Genomic DNA, 19,124 nt, shown 5'->3' with positions numbered 1-19,124 from the left:
AACCAGTGTCAAATTTATAGCAAACCCACTTATGATGCTTGCTGCTCCCTTTGGTTTTTATCGTCACAGTAGGTTTAACCTGACCAAGAAGTAATTACATTATTTTTTATGTGGTGCTTTATTACTTGCTTTTCAAAATTGGTTTCCAGCATCTCACGAGCTAATAGCAACAAATGTGTGATTGTACACACTCCGTCAGTAGACATGGGGTTATTGCGGAAGCGGCCACATACCCATTGCCCACACAATAACTGTTACTCCAAAACAAGTGAATTGCTTAACTAAACATTTATTGATTGTAAGTCATCAGGGACCAATATTAAGACCACCAGCATCCAAGGAAGATTAAATTCTGGTTACATATACAGATATATTTTGTCAATATTTGGGTCAAGGAGGCCCATTCCTCTGTGGCTTATGAGTCCAAATCTAGGGTGGGTTAGAAGCAGTAGAACCTCACTGCGGTGACCAGTGAGTGACCAACTTGGTTCCGTCCACTTCTTAAAAGACAGGTGTCAAAATTGGGGGCAGAAAAAAAAATAAGAGCCATGGAAATCCCCTCATCCTCATCCCCCCCCCCATACTAACAGGAATTGATCAAATCTGAAGGTGAACTTGGCATCATAACTTTTGCCTCAGGGCATCTGGAATTCTACACTATTCTTAGGCCTGAGTGGACTTCAATCTGGAATTGAGTGTCCTCTACTCTCTCTTCTGCCTCTCGTGATTAGCTAAGCTTCAGTTGGGCAAATAGGTTTGTCAACAACCCTTACTCTCTTTGTGTGCTCAGATCTTTGTTTGGGGATTGTTGAGAAAATTAGAGCCTCTGGTTTAAGGCATTCGTGAGTCTCCTGAAGTTGTATTTGACACCCACACTAATGATCTCGGAATGGTCTACCTTGACAGTTTCTCCTCAGACATCTCCTGGTTGATTACTCAGCTATACTAGATGGTGTGGACAACCCCTTTCACTTTAAGCCCCACATTTGATTTCAGGTCCATTATTCTCTCCTGGTATTCCTTCTACTGTTTTGACCTGCCTTTGTCCTTCTGCCTCTGAATCTTTTTCTAACTATTCCTTAACTGTTAGTGTTTACTGTAGCACTGTGTGTCCCTGGTTTTATTCTGACACCAGTAGTTTCAGCTGTTACCTACATCTTGACATTACCTATAACCTCAACTCCATCCTTGATCTTTTACCTGAGCTTTAGTCCTTTGTTTCTAAACGCCTACTAAAGATTTTTACGGAGATGTCCTATTGGCACCTAAAAAGCATGTTTGAAATTGAACTCATGATTTTTTCCTTTCATATGTAATTTTCTTCTTGCATTCTTTATCTTGTTGAGTGGCTACTCTAGCCACTCAGATAAATTAGAAATGTCAGTCATTCTCCGTCCTTTCTTATTCCTCATGCCTAATATGTTACTGAAGTCCTGTGCATTCTATTCTAAAATACCTCTGAAATCTACCTTTTCTCCATGACCACATCATCATTAGGTGGTCATTCATTTTCCATTGGATTATTACAAAAGTACTGACTTTAAATCCATCTTTCATTGGACTCCTATGGTTGTGTCTTTGAAATACAGATGCGATTGTGTTAATCTTATGATATGGAAAACCTGAAATATCTCCTTGTTGCCTGCCAGATAAAATCTTCTATGGCACTCAAGGCCAATACTATTACTTACAGTGACTCAGTACTCTACTCCCAGTGTATAAGCTATGCTCTCCCAAAACTGGATTATCCAACCTTACGAGAACACATCATGTCCTTTTATAGCTCTGTACCTTTGCTCATGTTGTTCCTTTTTCCTGGGATGCTTTTCCCACCCTTTTTTGTAGAAAAATTCTATTTATCTGTATACATCTGGCTCAAATATGACTTCTTTGGTAAATGTGTCCCTGACTCCACTACAGAGAATTATTTTTTTCCTTCTTCTGTGCTGATCACATACAGGCCTGGTTCCCCACTGGATTATGTACTCCTCAAGGGTACATCATGTTGCCTAGAAGAGTTTTTCCAACTGAATTGTCCCTAGCTGGGGATGCACAGGATATTTGACCTGGGTTGTAATTCTCTTTCTTTTTATCTTCTTAATCATACAACCTTATATACAGCAAGAATCCAATTTTATTGAATTAAGCAATGTAACATATCCCAAGTCTGGGAAAGAATCCCATCTTAATTAGGTGTTTCCTACCTTTTTTTTTGTTCCCATCTGGTCACAGGATTTATGTTGTTTTAAAACACTTGTGTCCTACTCCAGGTAGAGCTCTATTTTAGAGTAATATCTGAGAATTAGAGGTGGTGGAATTCTTTGAACTATAATTTCAAATTAGTATAAGTGGGGGAAGAAAGCTGAACAAGGGGACAAGTGAAACATACTTGATGTTCTCCTAGAATACTGCATCTTATTTATCACATTGTTTTTGAAATCTGTTTGTCTTTTTGCACCTCTAGATTCTGGAGTTCCTTGAGAGTGGGGAATACATAAATAGTCTAATTAATCCTGTGTTCCCCACATCTGCCCCTATTTCTAGCACATGGCAGGTATTCTATTAATAGTAATAATAACTGCCTTTGAGTATTTATTTTGTGCTTAGCATATGTACAAATAGCACCACATCAAATCTTCCCTTTATAGATAAGGAAGACTTAAAGACAGTGAGTGGCTTTTCCAAAGGGCACATCACTGGTCAGTGAGGTAGCCTGGATGCAAATCTAGCTGTGCTCACTCCAAAAGGGTTGGAACAAAGGGAAGAAGAGTGCGCTCTTAGAGAAATGGAAGTCAAATGAAGTCTGGAGTAGGTGACAAAGGTTTCTACGGGATATATGTTAAGACAAAGGAAAGGACTAGAACATATTGCAGATAGGAAGGGATACGGGGACCAAGAAAAGAATAGGAAAAGTCCTGGAGGCCAAAATTATTAAAGTTCTGGAGGCTTCTTTGTTGTCCTGACTTGTCTGATGTAGCAAAGAGGTTAAGAGCAGGGCTTCGGAGTCAGACTGCCTGGGTTTGAATCCCTGGTTTTTCATTCCTCAGTTCTGTGGACTTGGGCAAGATCCTTAACTCCTGTGAGTCTCAGTTTCCTTCTCTGTGCAATGGGAATAACAGGAGTTATTCGCTTCAGTGTTGTGATAAAGATTAGATAGATTAATCCGTGTAAAGTCCTTGGCACATAGTAAATTCTTAGGAGGTGTTTAGCTGATGTTGCTGTTATAATAATTATTATTAGAAGAAAAGACACACATAGATGAATACAATTGATCCTTGTATCTTAGCATTACAGGGGTGCCATGGGATATTTTAAATTTGAGAGAAACAGGTAACACGAAGTCTGTTGGATACCATACAAATTACTAGTTCAAGGTAATGCATATCTTAACATTAGATCGCGCTGCATTTCTTTTGATGGTGTTGTGGCTTTGCAAAGCTGAGTTACCAGCAATTACTGGGATCAGAAGGAAGTCTCATGTAAACATTAATGCAGAAGAGAAAAGAGGGTGGTAGTATCCAATCTTATTCTAAGATTTGAGAAGTTATGCAGCGCTCAACAGGAACACATGTATCCCATTAGAAAGTCGTTGTGATTATCTTAGAATGAAAGAAAAATATTACTATATTATTTTTTCCTCCAATTTCTTTGTTTTTGTTTTTGTTTTTTCTTTCAAATGGCTAGTATGTTATTAGGATATAAATATTAGGCTGTTTGGACCTAAGTAGTTAATAAACAGAGCTGTTGGGCATTTCTTTTTGCTTACAGGCACTGTGAAAAGATTGCTGAGCTGCTCAAGGTACTGTGAATGGAGTAAATTTGAGCATCTTTGGAGTAGATAATGAATAAAGATGCAATGAGAATGTGTGTTAAGGCTAAAAAGAAAAGGGTTCTGACTCCCATTCAGGTAGAGGAGACTTTCTGGCTGATTCTAAAGCTAATGATACACAGCAATAATAATCGTATAGGTTGGGTCAATACTGAAAAGGGCTGACTTCATTTATTTTATATCAAGATGCCATTTAGTTGGAGTTTAGGCTGATAATAATGTCTAGTCTTATCTGCAAAGCCATTGTAGCTCTCTACATAACATACTTGTTAGGAGTGCTCTTTGCCTTATTAAAATATTACCAAATAATCAGTTAATCCTCTAATCCCTAATCCCAGTTACAAGTACTTTCCTGTCTTATTAGTGGAATTAATGGATTATTTGGAGTCACTTTTATTTCACTTTTCTTGGGACTTCTTTCCCCCTCTCAATCTGTCTATAGAGCCCTGCTATAATAACTTCATTATCCAGCTCTTCTGAAACCTGTCTACTGGTTTAGAGGAAACAGCTCTGTGAACAGTGGGAGTAGTTTTTCGAGTTGTCTCATAAAACCGTGATATTAACAATCACAAGTAGGACCTCAGCCCAGAACTCTGTGCTTGGTTAGCGCGGGGCTCAGCGAAGGGTTTCTTCGCTTTGGAGTCTGGACTTGGTGCTGTTCCCTGCTGAGAGCCATAAGTTACTGGTAGCTTGTTCTAGGAGAGTAATAAGTATTGTTGTTTAGCAATTGTGTTGTTGAAATTCAGCTCCACTATGTCTGACAGTATTTATCTAAAATACTTTCCCTGGTGCGTGTTCAAGTTCCAGTAAACCGTGTCTTATTGTGCGACCTTTTCATTTTCCAGTGAAAAGGGATCAGCTCGTCAGATAAAAGCTACAAGCCAGAGTACAGGAAAAATGCGTGCTCAGAAAATCCAAGCATGATTGAAAACAAGATGTGTTAAATCAATGCGGTTTATCGCCTGCCTATTCCCGGCAATTGCTGTTCTAAGCTCATTCTGAACACACACTGGATGATAAAAGTACGGTGTCAAGCAGTCGCTGGGGTGGGAACGCAAAGAAACATGTTTATCAGACAGGCTGGGTGATTTTACCCCCTTGATAACAGTTATTGTCAAAACTCTTTGGGAAGAAATCTGAAGAACAATTATAGAAGGAATATTACTCTTGTTATATCAGAAGATATGCCAGTGGGGAAGAAAATTATGGATTTATCCTTAAATGCTAAGAAAGACAGACTGTGTTGGCTTTCAATATTTAAACACCGTCATCCATTACACAGCGAAAATCATCCTTCTCTTCTAGTTCAAATGAGCAAATCTGGCTTTGAGACCTAATCATAAATGATCCAATTTTTTTTTTAATTCTAAAATGAATTTTTTAATTCTAAAATGAAAAAGATGGAAAGGCCAGAAAAAAAAGATCATGAAGATCTTTAAGCTTCTGTTTGCTGGAGGGATTTAATTTTAGTTTTAAACCTATATCAAATTTGGAAATCTAAATTAAGTCTCCTGAAAGGCCAAGCTGTTCGGATCACATCATATGCAATAACAGGGGCAACTTTTCTCATCAACTTTATTACAATTAGCAGTACAGTTTTCCCTAATTATTGTACGTTCACCTACTTCCCGTTTTAGATAGAGTGTAACCCTCCAGGGCAAGAAAGGGGTCTGTTTATGAAGAGATGCTCCACTTCTGCCAGTGACTTCTCACCAAGGATCATTTAGAAAATACCAACCGGTTGTGATAGGAAATAAGTGGGTTTAATGTAGCTCAACAGTGTTCTGTGTTCTCTTTTCCCCCAAAGACAAATCAACCTTTGAGAGCCCAGCTCAGACCTGACAGAAAACATAGTTTCTTGATCATTTGTGGGGAAAGTTCAAAATACCAGGGTGGCCTCCCCGCAAAAGGTCTGTGCTTATTGATGGTGAGCTTTAAGTAAAGAAGGCAGGCTGAGTGACTTGTTTGCCTGCACGAAGTCAGGAGTCTGGGCACCAGGATTCTTCCTCAGGGTGGGTCTCTGTTTCACAGATACTTAGTGAAAAAGAAGCCATTTAATCAATGTGCGAACAGAACTTGTCAATATGTTGCAAATTGGGATTCATCAGTATTAAAATAAAGTAGCCCTCCTGGAAGAGTAATAAAGCAGTGAGGCTTTTGTTCTGATTTATACAAAGCCAGCACGGTCTGTGCCTCAGTTTCTCACCTTAGAATTGAGAGGAATGATTTTTGACATGTGTGTGATGGCGTATTGAAGGAATCACTGAGATAATGTCTATTAAGCACTTGATATTACTGGGAAAAGGGTCTTCTATGACCTCAGGGTATGTATAAATTGACACCTCAACAAGTAATCTTTATGATCGTTAATATCTATTAAAAATCTTCAGAGGTCCTTATAACTTAGAGAATACATGAGTTTTAGGATGCAAAAATCTTAAAAATTAGTTGTAACCCATCAAAGTATAAATTGGTATACATTTGGTAAAGGATACTTAGGAAGTATAGGTATCAAAAGACTTGAAATATGCATATTCTTTTATCCAAGAATTTCTCCCGAGTGTTGTTCATTACAGCACTTCTTAAATCTGAAAATTTGCGGCGGGGTGGGGGAAGCATACATCCTCATTAACAGGGGATTTGTTACAGAAATTATGGCCATCTATATAATGCAATATGTTACGACCCTTAAAAAGAATGAGGTGTCTATAAATATGTATATAACCTACATTTATATAAAACAATATTGTGAAAATGTCTGAAAGCATATATACTAATATAAGTAATGATTGTATATGAATAGGGGTATTACGGGGCTTTTTTCCTCTTCTTTGTGTTTCTTTTGTGCTTTTTATACAATAAGAATGTATTAGTTTTAGATTTAGAGAAACAGTAAAGCTGTTTCCATTTTAAAAAACAAAAGCAAGTCACTCTTAACTCTTTCTTCCTGCTCTTGATTGCTTTTGCTTCTGGAAGAGTTATTAATTTCCAAATGTACATGGGTTCTTTGTATTCCAACCGACAGTCCTCATGGTCTTCCCTCTCTGTGTTCCAACATCCTGGGCTCCGGTCCTATTTCCAGCTCACTTTCTCTCTCCAGTCTGTGCCTTGCATGCTCCCCCGGGCTCCACTCCTTGTAAAGAGGACTTAGTCACACAGGCCACCTAGTACTGCTGACTGCATCTTCGGTAGAGAGAGGTAGTAATTCCTTCACTTGATTTTTGAATCTCAAAGTTGTTGCCACACATCCAGAAGTTTGAAGACTACAAATAAGAAGTCAGGGCACTGTTCAAATCCAGATGAGAAATTTTCCTTTGGCTCCTTATGTTGGTAAATTCTGCCCATGTTGGCTTCATTCTGACACCCTTCTGGTTCAGTGACAGTCTTCTGCAGTTCAACGAGCCTCTTCCCAAACCTCTCCTGAGCCTCACTGGCTCCTGAGGCAGGGCTCTGGGGTGTACAAGCATTTCACATTGGAAGCAGGGCTCCGCTTGCAAGGGATTTGGTTTTAGGTTTCTTAGGGAGTGCATCCCAGAATACCGTTCACGCACTAAAACATCTAGGAAGATAATGAAATATCCAAGTGGCTGGAAATGCAACAAATTTCTTCATTAACCATATTTCTGGCTCTTGTTTAGGTTTGTGGTTGATTTTTCGGTTTATATATTTTAAAGTCAGTCTTAAAGATAGGTTTGTGAAGATAACTTGCTGTTTTATTGTTTACCTCTGGTTGTTAATTTAGTGACTGAGGGAAAAATGGGGCCATTATGGAACAAAAAGCCTCGCCTAACACATATGTAATAACTCTCATGCCCAGAATGGATCTGCCTTGAAGGGAAATGCTCCGCTGTTACTCCTTTAGTTCAAATATAGAGTAGTCACCAGGGAAGCTTGGAGACCCAGGTGCTGGTTTTATCATTGCCTCTGCTATGAGGTTTTATTTATTACTTGGCATAGAGTCTAGGTATTTGTTTGGACATTAAATGGCAATAGAATATAAATATTACCTTCCTAATATCTGCATTTCTTTTTATTTCCAGTCAAAATGACATCATGTCACACAACCATTAAAAAAAGGAAATTAAAACCCCAGAAATATGTTAAAGCACTGCAGTGAGTCGCTGAGCTATAAAAGCAGGGGAACTCTGCGCGCTAACATTGGAATGGTACCGAAAGCGCTTTTCCTGCGCTGTTTGGGAACACAGCTCTCCAGCCCCTCATTTCCATTGTTTCCAGGAATACGTATTCGAGAAGTTAAGGAGGACGGAGGAGTGATTTCTCTACAAAGAAACTCTGAAAAGAGAAAAATCCATTTTCATAACTGAGAATGCATCCTTCTTGACTACATGATTTTAATTTGCAAATAAATCCCCTTAAAGAGAATTTCCTTATTTGATGTGTTTGTGAAGTGGATTAAAAAAAAAAAAAAAAAAAGACTAAAGGCATGAAAAGGCCACAAACGGCATATATATTTAGTTAGGATTTACTCATTACTAAATGTTCTGAATGGATTTTGTAATCTTTTCATTAGTATTAGTGCATAAAATCGAGTTGTATTATTTTAAATGTTCTTTGCATATAGCATTTCATGTTGCATGGACATTTGGACACTGCAAACAATAGTTTTGTATAACCAGAGCTGTTCTGTCTTGACCAGGACCTCAGTTGAAGCCCAGAGAAGGGCTCTGCCTAGATTGGTGCTGCATAGAAAGTTACTGGTTTCCTTTAGGGGAGTCTGAGATTATGAGATTGAGAAAGTACCCAAAGCCGTTGATAAGCAGTTCCAACATAAGGCCAGATCTAGGGGTTTGATTTTTTTTTTAAGATTTATTTATTTATTTTAGAGAGAGAGAGTGGGCGAGAGCATGCACGTGAGAGCGCGGGGGAGGGGGGAAGGGAAAGGGATAGAGGGAAAGGGACAGAGAATCTTAAGCAGACACCCGGCTGAGCACAGAGCCCAATGAGGGGCTCAATCTCAGGGTCCTGAGATCATGACCTAAGCTGAAATCAAGAGTTGGATGCTTAACCAACTGAGCCACCCAGGCCACCCGGGCACCCCTGATTTTTTTAACCACTTAATTAACTTTTACTCTTTGAAAAGTAATGAGTTGGATGTCCCTGAAATGCCAATATATCATTTATATATATATGCCCATGCATATATCACCTGCTTTCTACCAACCTCCACTCCCCAGTAACATATAGCTATGAGTGAGAGGACTCTTCGACAATCTCAGCTGATACATCTGCCCTGCAAGCTTGCTTTCCTGTGTAGAAGCATTTGCTCTTGCTTTCTGTGCATTTGTAGGAAAGTTCCAGACTTACTGTAGCATATGTACACAGCTATATGGGGTCCAACTGAGCTTACTCAGCTAACATGTATCTATCTCCAAGTTTAAACAGGACAGTGGAAAACATCTTGAATTCAAATGTCTGTGGCTCCTCAATACTCTGATTGCCCTTAAATCCATGTGTCTTATGAAGTGTAGTGTGACCCTAGGGAAGGCTTCCTATGAAACTGGAGCAGAGGTGGTGACCCACCATCTAAGCCTCAGGAAGGCAAGAGAGTACACTTCTGAATGGAAGGAAGCTGCGTTCCAACTCTACAGAGTAATTCATCCCTCTTCTGGGGTTGGATTACATATACCTTTCAGGAAGTTTCTTTTCCAGGGCTTTTGGTGTTGCGACACAAAACAGTTAATTCCTACCAATGCCGTCTGGACACATGGTAAGCACTAAAAATGATGATTGAATCAATGGAGAATTTACTATCTTGTGGAATTTTTCAAATGCCTACATTGCTCCCATTCTATTCTGATGATTTAAAAATTGGGCCTTTTTAAATTTGGGATTACAGATTTTTCTAAAGCTCTGAGCTTCCCTTATTCTGCTACTGTCCCTGCCTGGTTTAGGATGACACCCTTTGCAGCCCTTTTCAGAGACTGTGGACTAGGTGTTTGGAAGAAGAGTCACATAATGCTCTCTCATCCTTGCATTCCTTTTGTAGTTTATAGCTTCATCTGTTTTTTTCTTTTTTCAACCTGAGATGCTCATGCTTCTTTATTTGTGGTTAATTATGCTCAGTTAAGTTTTTTTCTTTCTCTACTAGATTCTCGGAATTGTCCCAAGTTTTAGGGGGAAAAATTGATTAGTCCCATTTCTACCGGTGCCTCCTGAGCCCTGTGCTTGAATACAATGAGGTCACTTTGTTGAAGGATTAACTTTATATTACATTCTTGCAGAGTAGACGTATGTCCCTAAGGTACGACTACCCCCACTGATGAAATAAATATACCATTCTTTATGATTCCTCCTCGTTACCCTCTCTGTTGATTTTCAGAGAGTTTATGAATAGTCACATATTTATACAACTGGCCAAAAGTATACTACTTATTTTTCTTATGGTCTGTAATAACCTATGCAAGGTTATTAAAGGGTATACAGACCCCTTTTAAGGCATAGTTTCTTATGTCATTACTTTATACAAGGAGGTCAAATTCCATCTCAGCAACAATCTCTTGCTCAATGAACAAGTAATATATGTTCATTGTGGAAAACTCAGAGAATACACAACACAAAGAAAAGGAAGAAAAGCACTTTAAGATCCACTTTTTTTGAAATAACTACTAGTTAAGCAGTTTATACACATACACTTTTTTATTCTATGTATGTTCATTTTGTAAAAAGTAATCATATTATACATATGCTCTTGTAATCTGCTTGTTAACCTAGCAATATATTATGTCAGTAAATATTCTCCCCCCGCCATGGCATTGCTTTTGAGGACTGTATCATATTCCATTCCATGGGTATGCCATGATTTAACCATCCTGCTCCCTAGACATTTCATCTGTTTTTGGGTTTTTTTGTTTTTTGTTTTTTAAGTAACAGTTTTTATCAGATGGACCTTCTCACTCAGGGATCAGTTTTTGTCGTCTGGTCAAAGCAATCAGAGAAACCATCAGACACCTTTGAATTGAAGACAATGAGCTTTGTCTTGCATATTTTTTGTGCTATCTTTGTCTACAGCACTGGACCATGCCATTGTATTATTCAATACCTGAATTAGGGGCAGGTTAATGTATTTAAAAGTATGAGTGTAGAGCAGATCATAAAGGCATGGGAAATAAATTAAAAGCCTTTGTCTTACTATCTGAAATATTTCCCCTCACATAGTATACTTCCATAGAGTGGATGCTTATTTTGCTTTGAATAATGGGTTTAATATATCTAACTCAATTACTATTTGTGGCAGCAGAATGACTTCTCCTCAGCTCTTTAGCTATTAGTTCCATATAAATATTTGAATTGGTTCTTTTAATCGCAGATAATAGTGTTGGTCATTCTGCTGTGAGTTGGCTGGATGGACAGAGAAGCACATCCTCCCCCCATACGTCAGACAGTCATTCATTTAACAACCACGGGTTTCTTGACACAGTAGGAATTAATTCATTATGCAAACAATCGAAGGAGCAGGTCAACAATTCAAGTTTTATTGGTGGCTTAGACTGAAAAATAAAACCAAGAATTAGAATTTTCAAGATGCTGAATTATGTCTCCAGATATTAAAATGATACATTTAATTGTCTAAAGCTATTTTTTATGGTTAAACATCTTTGATGGCAATTAGTATTATGGGTGGGGGATGGATGTGATACATAACTTAAACCTAGGTGCCCATTCCTGTCCCTTTCATGCATTTCTTGATTAAATACCGTGGGTTTTACGAGTAACAGCTTCCCTGCATAGAGTTCTATGGCTTTTTCTCTACACGTCTAATTTGAAAAAAGAATTCTTCTCAAGGGTTTAGAAAGTAATTCATAAAATGGGAGGGATAATAAATATTGTGCCTTAACTCATATATTAGTATAGATAGAGAGATTTGGTACACCTGGGTATAATTTTAGTTAATTTCCGCAAGAGACAGGTTGAAAGTTTACTGTTTGGAAGCGGGGGAAGGTGGGGAGAAGATGTCTAAATCTCATATTTGCAAAAATGATTACATTGTCTTAAATGAAAATGCTACTCTATTAGCAACTTCAATAAGCATTGCATTTGGGAAAATATCTTTTCAATAAAAAGTTACCTGAAGTTCACTCCAACTTAAAATATACAAGTGAGGAAAAAGTACTTACTCTGATTTATGTGTCTTTTGGTGGTGTAATTATTGGCTTTTTACTCACCTGTGTAAAACAATGTACTTTTGTAAATGGATTTCTGGCCACTTTACGCAGCTTTTTTTTTTTTTTTTTTTGCCATTCTTTTTTCCTTACATAAAAAGTAAGCACTGTCAATCAAGGAATTTTAAGGTTTATTTCCTCTTTAGAAATGATTGATAGCCTTTTAGATTTACAAGTTGACAAGTTAAAGGGTTCTATTGGTATAATTATGTACTAAATTCACAGTCTTTCAATTTAAATGTCCTTTTAAAACCACAAGATTATCATACCTGTATTTTGAAAAGTGGGCCAGTCAGTTTGGGTTGGTATACAAATTGCTTCCATTAGCCTTGGGACCTATTTGAATTTAATACAGTTTTTTAAAGTTAGTAGTAGTATGAATCTTACTTTTAAAATTTAGGTTAATGGAAATGCATTTTAAGTAAAGCATGTGGCAACTTGTTTTCTAATGTATAGCTAAATGTCAGAACTACAAAGACTGTCTTTTTACTCGGTATGGTAGAAAAAAATGTGGTTGAAAACATTAGTTACACTAAAAAAGAAAAGAAGAAAAACACTCACCCACCCACCCATCTATTACTTAAAGGATATGGGGGATGTGGGTAGAGGACAGAGCTGCCATCTTTTCTTGGTCAGATGAGGAAGGCTGAAGATATTTCATATCTTGGGAAGAAATTTTGAAAATTATAGACCAGAGTCCACTTCGTATCGCATTTAATTTAAGGCTGCTTTGGAAGAGAGTGTAGACAGTATGGGTACAATAAGGCCCATTGTCTCCAAATATTATTACAGGTTTGCTCTTCTAGTCTTTTTAAGAATTTTTCTTGGAGACCCAGCTGCTCTAAGCTAGTGCTCCCCAGAGGCTGGTCTTCTTCCTGAAATAATATTGATTTTGGTCAATGAGTCTGTCATTTTAGATGTAAGGGTGTTGTATCAAGGGTATTTTCAACACCTATCACCTTGCAGACTCTATCCAAGGGTAGAATCGGCTTTCTATGCCGAGAAGATCCTGTCTCCCTGCCTCTCACCCCATTCTTGCGGGCTTAATGGCCACAGAGGCACTGAGATGTATCTGCTGAGGTCTACTAGACATTTTTCAGTTAAGCAAGTACTTGTCATTCTCCTGCTGTTTATAATCTATAGACACCCTCAGACAAGCCTTTGAGTGTTTTGACCTGAGCTTCTAACTAGTGAATCCTAAAACTTCACATCAAATGCCATTTCACTTTCTGTTTTTGATTATGTAAGGAATATAGAATTTGGGCAGAAGAACAGAGTCCGGGGCCTGCTATTAATGTTCTTTTGAGTGAGTCACTGCCCGCCGTGGTAAATAGCACAAGTAGATGGTGGACGTGTTCAGCAAGGCGATGGTGCATCTGATCACCTCATGATCGAATTCAAAAGTATAAATTAAACTTTGGACTTCCAGTTATTTCCACACCATCAGTGTTATGGTCTGTTTTATTTCCTGAAATTGTTCTAATCATGTGACTTCTTCATTGCAGCGCTCAACGAACCCACCATCGATTATGGTTTCCAGAGGTTACAGAAGGTCATTCCTCGGCACCCTGGCGACCCTGAGCGTTTGCCAAAGGTCAGGATACCTCTTTTTTTTGGGTTATAGTCTCTGGACACTTGGGCTTAAGTGATGAGCAGAAAACTTTGCTATTGATAAAAATTAGTTCATAGATTAACAACTCAATATTTGTGTGCTTTGTGTCCTTGGTACTCTAAGGTAAACAATACCGAGAGTAGCAAGCATTTATGTGCCAGGTAGTGTTATACTTATTTTTACATATATTATGTCATTTCTTCCTTTCAAAAGCCCTCTGAGGTTGGTACTGTTACCTTTATTTTAGAGAAGAAAATAATCAAGCAAAAACAGGTTAAATCATTTGCCCAAGGTCACATAGCATGTAAATTGCTAAACTGAGCTTCAAACCTATACAAGCCTGGCTCCAAAGTCCAGGTTATTAGTCACTGCATCACACCAACTCTCAAGAGGAAAAAGAACACTGCCTTTCTACTATGTGAGGATTTATACTTATCCCCGGTGCAGCTAGAGCTCAAAAGAAACATATTGGCAGATCTTGCAACTGGACAAATAAGACAGAACCTCTTACCACCAGAGGCATCCTACCTAACTGGAAATATGGTACAAACATGTGAGAAAGTAAACAAAAATTCAGGACAGAGTGATACACGTCATGCCGCAGTACATTGTTCGTTGCCAACACAGAAGGGAGGAAGTTTACATGTAGTGACTTCTCTTCTGTACCTGTTGGCAGCGCCCCATCTCTGTATCCGAGGACCGTGGGCCTTGTGGCAGAGAGATCATCATACACGACCAATGACAACGGGAAGTATTAGGTACATTTAAAATACAACCCAAGTTCTGCAAGGACTCAGAGTAGAGAATAGTTAAATGCCAAAGAAGTTCAAAGTACAGAATTAGTGGGACCAACATTCACCATTTATTGACAGTAAAATGAAGTTTCATTTACTACATAAATGAAAACTATTATAAATTAAATGAGTAGATGAGAGGTGCTCTCCTTGCCAGAGTAAGGCTAGAGATACGTCCTTTCTAAGTCTGTTTCTCCTCATAAAACACTTACAGAAATGAAGTTGGCGTCCTTCCTAGCTCAGCAGACTTCTTTGGGGGATCAGTTTATCATCACATCCTCCCTGCGAGCCTGGTGCCCTGGACAGCAGAGCCACCTGTGAGAATAGGCCTTTCCCAGGAGAAAGGTGTCCCCCCAACTGATGCAGAGATGAAAGGAGCCAGTAGGGGAGGGGAGGACCCTACATGACCGAAGAGAAGAACTGTGACCAGCAAGAGAGGCTCTTCTATGCTCAGACCTGGGGCTAGAACCACACAGTCTTCAGTCTCAACCTTCAGCTTCCCAGCATAGCCTTCTGCCCAGTGCTGTTCACCTCAGTAAAAACTCACTGCAGAGGAAGAAATCGTATGATGTGTCAGTCTGTTCATATCCTTGTCTTTGAAGCAGGCCTCCATCCTACACATCCTTCTCTTTTACCCTGACTTAGTCTTGGGGAGCAATTAAATAATCTAATAGTAATAGTGAACAGCAATCTCTGTCTAGAGTGTAGATGTGCCTTGGAGAGATTTACTTTTAAGTTCCTCTGTCCAGCAAGAACCTCACTCCCATGCATTTCCTGAGGGACTGTAATTGGTAATTTTATAGAGCAGTGATGTAAACGACATGTGTCCACCTAACGGTCAGTGCCTTAGGTGTCTCAGGAGTAGAAAGAAGGCATAGCCACAATGCCAGATTTTTCTTATTTTCCATTTAGGGACTTTACCTGTGGCATTTGATGTCTCTAGAATCTCCTAAAGGGACTTGAGAATCAGATTGGCAGGTGTGAGACTCAGAGCAAGGGCACTTACTAGCTATGTAACTGGGGTCAAAATTCTTTTTTTTTTCCTCCAAGATTCTTTACCTCTCTGTGCCTCAGTTTCCTTCTTTATCAAATGGAGATGGGAATATTTTCTACCTTTTCTGACTGTTATTTTAAAAACCACTTATTGAGCACTCAACAAAAGGTAGCTACGATTATTTGCCAGTTGAGTAAGAGTGGCATTGTTGCTTCGGAGGGCTCTTCCATCCAGTCTCAGCAGAGCAGGAAATCTAATCGTGTGAGCAGTTGCACGGGTGATTTATCTTCTGTGCCTCAGTTTCTTCATCTATAAAGTGGGGACAATAATCGTGCTGACTTCATGGGGATCACGTAAGGATACAAAGAGGTACTCCTGCAGGTGCCCTCCAGCACTGTTCTCTGGCTCACCATTGCCTCTCAGTAAATATTGATCAAAAAACAGAAGATAAATCTGGTTTAAAGGTTGAGATCTAAAGAAGTCAGGAAGTACTTTTCTTATTCGTAAAGAAGTAAGAGAAATAGGAATATAGGGCTGAGTTTCGTGTATTTTTAAAGACATTTTTACAGTCGCACATCACATTCAGAAATGGTGAGCAAACAGCATGGGTACGTGTCACTTCATCCCCGGTGGCCCGATGGTGGAATTCCCAGTCCTCTTTTCCTGAGTTTGGGAGGAGTCATCAGGACACAATGGATTTGTGTGTTAAGGAAACACTCGGCCGCCTGCATCTAGCCACCGGACTGTGCAAGGGCTCTGGCTGGAGCCCACCCCAGGAAGCTCTCTGTGTGACTCAGATCAGCGGGGCTGTCCTCCTGGCTCCGAATGTTAAGGTGGAGTGAGAGTTCAAGAGCAGGGTCAGGAAGTGGCGGATGGAGCCAGCTTGAGGTATTCCTGTGCACTTGGGAGATTTATACTCCTGCTGTCCATTGTTAAGGGGATAAAAATGGGCTCTGCCTTTCTTAGAATCATGGTCAGTGTTTGTCAAACAGGAGAGTTTCAGTGAGCCATGGACCACACACCTTAAAAAACAAACTGCACTTTATTAAACCCATGTGTTTGTGAATAGACAAAGCTAGATTCATACAACCACCCACATATTCTGTCAAATGAAACTGCTCCAAAGCCCAAGCAGACGGCTTTCCATAATAATATGCCTTTGTCTACCGGCTCGTGCTTTTTCAAAGAACTTGTGCATGCTTTGTTTTCTTGGAGCCCGTCTTATGAGAGAAGTTGAGAAAGCAGACATCATTCCCATTTACCAAATGAGAAATCAGGAGCAAGCTGGATCCTTCTCCGTAAATCATGCTGTCCCTGAAAGTCACCATTAGTGATAGTGGCCGTATGCACAAATTTCAAATACTGTAATTATCCTACGCCTGGGTGTGTTTTGGTTTCCTTTTTCATCTGCACAGGGAGAAGGGTGGGCTACGATTTTAAATGGAAGCATTCTGCTCTGTTTCATTCGGACTCGCCTCCCTCTCTGGAGCCTGGAAGGAGGGAGAGGAACATGTGACAAACTTTGGGGTGAAGGTTGACTCTGCGGCTAGTGTAGAGGTGAGGGGATGGGGACTGCGGTCAGTCAGAGACTGTGAGACGCTGGCCTGCACGATGCATTCCAGAAACACTGGGCCCAGAGTTCTCTTTGTTTCGAAGGCCAGAGGTGTCTCCATCCCCTTCCAGTTGACTGCAAGTTGTCTTCCCGAGTGGTCAGTGAGCAGGAGCACCGAGGTGGGCAGAGTGGGCAGGGCTTGTGGCCTTGCGTGGGTTGGCACCGGGTCCCAGGGCGCGGGTGGTGCTCCGTCACACCTCTGCTGCGCCCAGCACTGCCTCATCCAGGTGCTCGAAGAGCACAGAGGTCGAGAGAGTGGGCTGTCCACCCAGATGCACGTGGAGCTTGAAAACCAGATCCACCGCTCTGTGCAGTGACTTGGCCTCTCCAGCCTGTTGCTCCTTCTTCATGCCGTGGCCCCGCAGTGTTGCTGTTGGGCATTAGGGAGAGAATCTCGGCAAAGGGGCCTCTCCGGAGCTAGCCTGACTTCAGCACACGGAGGCTCCAGTCCCTGCGAGGTGGCTGCTCCCCATGCCACAGGACTCAGAGTTCCAGATGGCCGGCGACTTGCCGCGACCTCACAGCTAGCCAGTGGGAAAACGAAAATGTGAGTCCTTGGGCTTGACCGCCTCACGGTTAGCGTGTGGCCACATTCCCACTTCGCCTTCAGATCTGGAAAGCCAAATAATCCTGTCTTGAGGTGACTGGCTCCTCTCCCCTGTCCCTCGCCTACACCTCACCCCTATCCTACTTAAACTCTTGCCAGCTTTCTCTCATTCCCCCACTGAGAGGGGCTGGCGTGGGGACCTCCACAGGGCAAATGTTTTTTTCTGCGAGAGCCAGTCCCTCTTTTAGAGAAAAGAAAGCAGTTTGAGAAAAGTAACAAAAGCGGCATTTGTGTATTTTGCTTTATGGAGCTGAAAATATCTGGTAAATTGATCCAGTGGGAGTAATAAATACACATTACTTTATCTTGTTCTTCATGTCCTATACCCCTGAGCCTTGATAGAACAACACCACTTAATAGACTTAAAAAAGAGTAATTACACTCATTGGTTGTGTGATTTTTCAGCCCTCCCAGCCCTGCCTGACCTTCTAATTTAGCTCACCGTGTCTAACTAATGCATTTATATTCATCTTTTATGAAGCATGTATAGTACAGAATTGACTTTAGAGCCTTTTTCAAGCTGTCCTCCCAGGTCTCCAATCTGGTTAGTAGTGAGGAGAGGGGGAGCTATCCATCTCTATACATACACGTGTATAGATAATGCACATACATGGCTCACAGCATTTTTTTTTATCCTTTATGAAACATAATAAAAAGTATTTATTATATTTTTACTTTAAAGCTTTTATACAGTCTAGCATTATTTACAGCTAAACATGCAGGCAAAAGATGCGAGTGTTTTAAAAATGATTACTGTTAATGTTTCTGCTTGTCAGAAGTGCTTAAATTTTCCTGCACTTTGTCTAAAAACTTAGTACTGTTGCCTTTTAAGAACAACACATTTAAAAGATCTTGCAAGTCAGATTTGCAAACACTGCTGACAGTTTGTGATGAATGATATTGCAAAATTTGCAAGATGTTTGTCATTTTGCACAGCCGACATATTAAGGAGCGGATTAAGAAACGCAAAACCCCTATGGAAAACAACCATCCCAAACAAAAACCAAAACAAACCTCAAGCAAACCTTGAACCCAGAGAGCACACACACCAGAATCTCTCACCCGGGTTTTCTCTCCCAACTTCCCACTCAGCCAGTGGAACCCAATTGTTCTCAGTGCATTTTCTCTCACCATATGGTCTCCTCATTACCATACACTAAGAGTCCATATGGGAAACTTGTGAAATGAACTGTATTCATTTTAACTGCCAGATGAGCAGCCTTTTGCTTTGCAAGCTTAGCTTAAGTCATCTGCTGTCTTCATGTTGTTATGGCAACACGGCACCAATAAAAAATTCTAATCTACTGTAGTGATCACAGTATTTTCAGTGCTTGCCTATAACTGCCCTCAAAGGGGAGGAGGGAAGAAGGGTTATAGTCTTCCAAGGAGCAAAGGATTGGTCTCCATTCCAGCAGGTGTCAGTAAAGAAGCTAGTGAGATGGGGAGAGGTGCCAGGGTGGCCCTGTGGTAGACGTGAGTCGGAAGGGATGTGGATT

The 19,124-nt window shown here is 40.1% G+C and overlaps 1 protein-coding gene across 6 annotated transcripts in view; it reads left to right on the top strand.

Moving 5' to 3' along the window:
• EBF1 (EBF transcription factor 1) overlaps window positions 1–19,124 on the top strand; it is a 390,537-nt gene that overhangs the window by 345,320 nt on the left and 26,093 nt on the right. For all 6 annotated transcript variants that reach the window (XM_032403630.1, XM_032403629.1, XM_032403628.1 and 3 more), the window contains exon 11: window positions 13,515–13,603. In XM_032403630.1, coding sequence (XP_032259521.1) covers window positions 13,515–13,603 — 89 coding nt within the window. The remainder of the gene's footprint in view (window positions 1–13,514; window positions 13,604–19,124) is intronic.

Source organism: Phoca vitulina, unplaced genomic scaffold (genome assembly GCF_004348235.1).
Source record: "Phoca vitulina isolate PV1807 unplaced genomic scaffold, GSC_HSeal_1.0 scaffold6, whole genome shotgun sequence".
Lineage (NCBI taxonomy): Eukaryota > Metazoa > Chordata > Mammalia > Carnivora > Phocidae > Phoca > Phoca vitulina.
The sequence above is the reverse complement of the archived record's forward strand: the minus strand, read 5'-3'. Positions and strand labels throughout refer to the sequence as shown.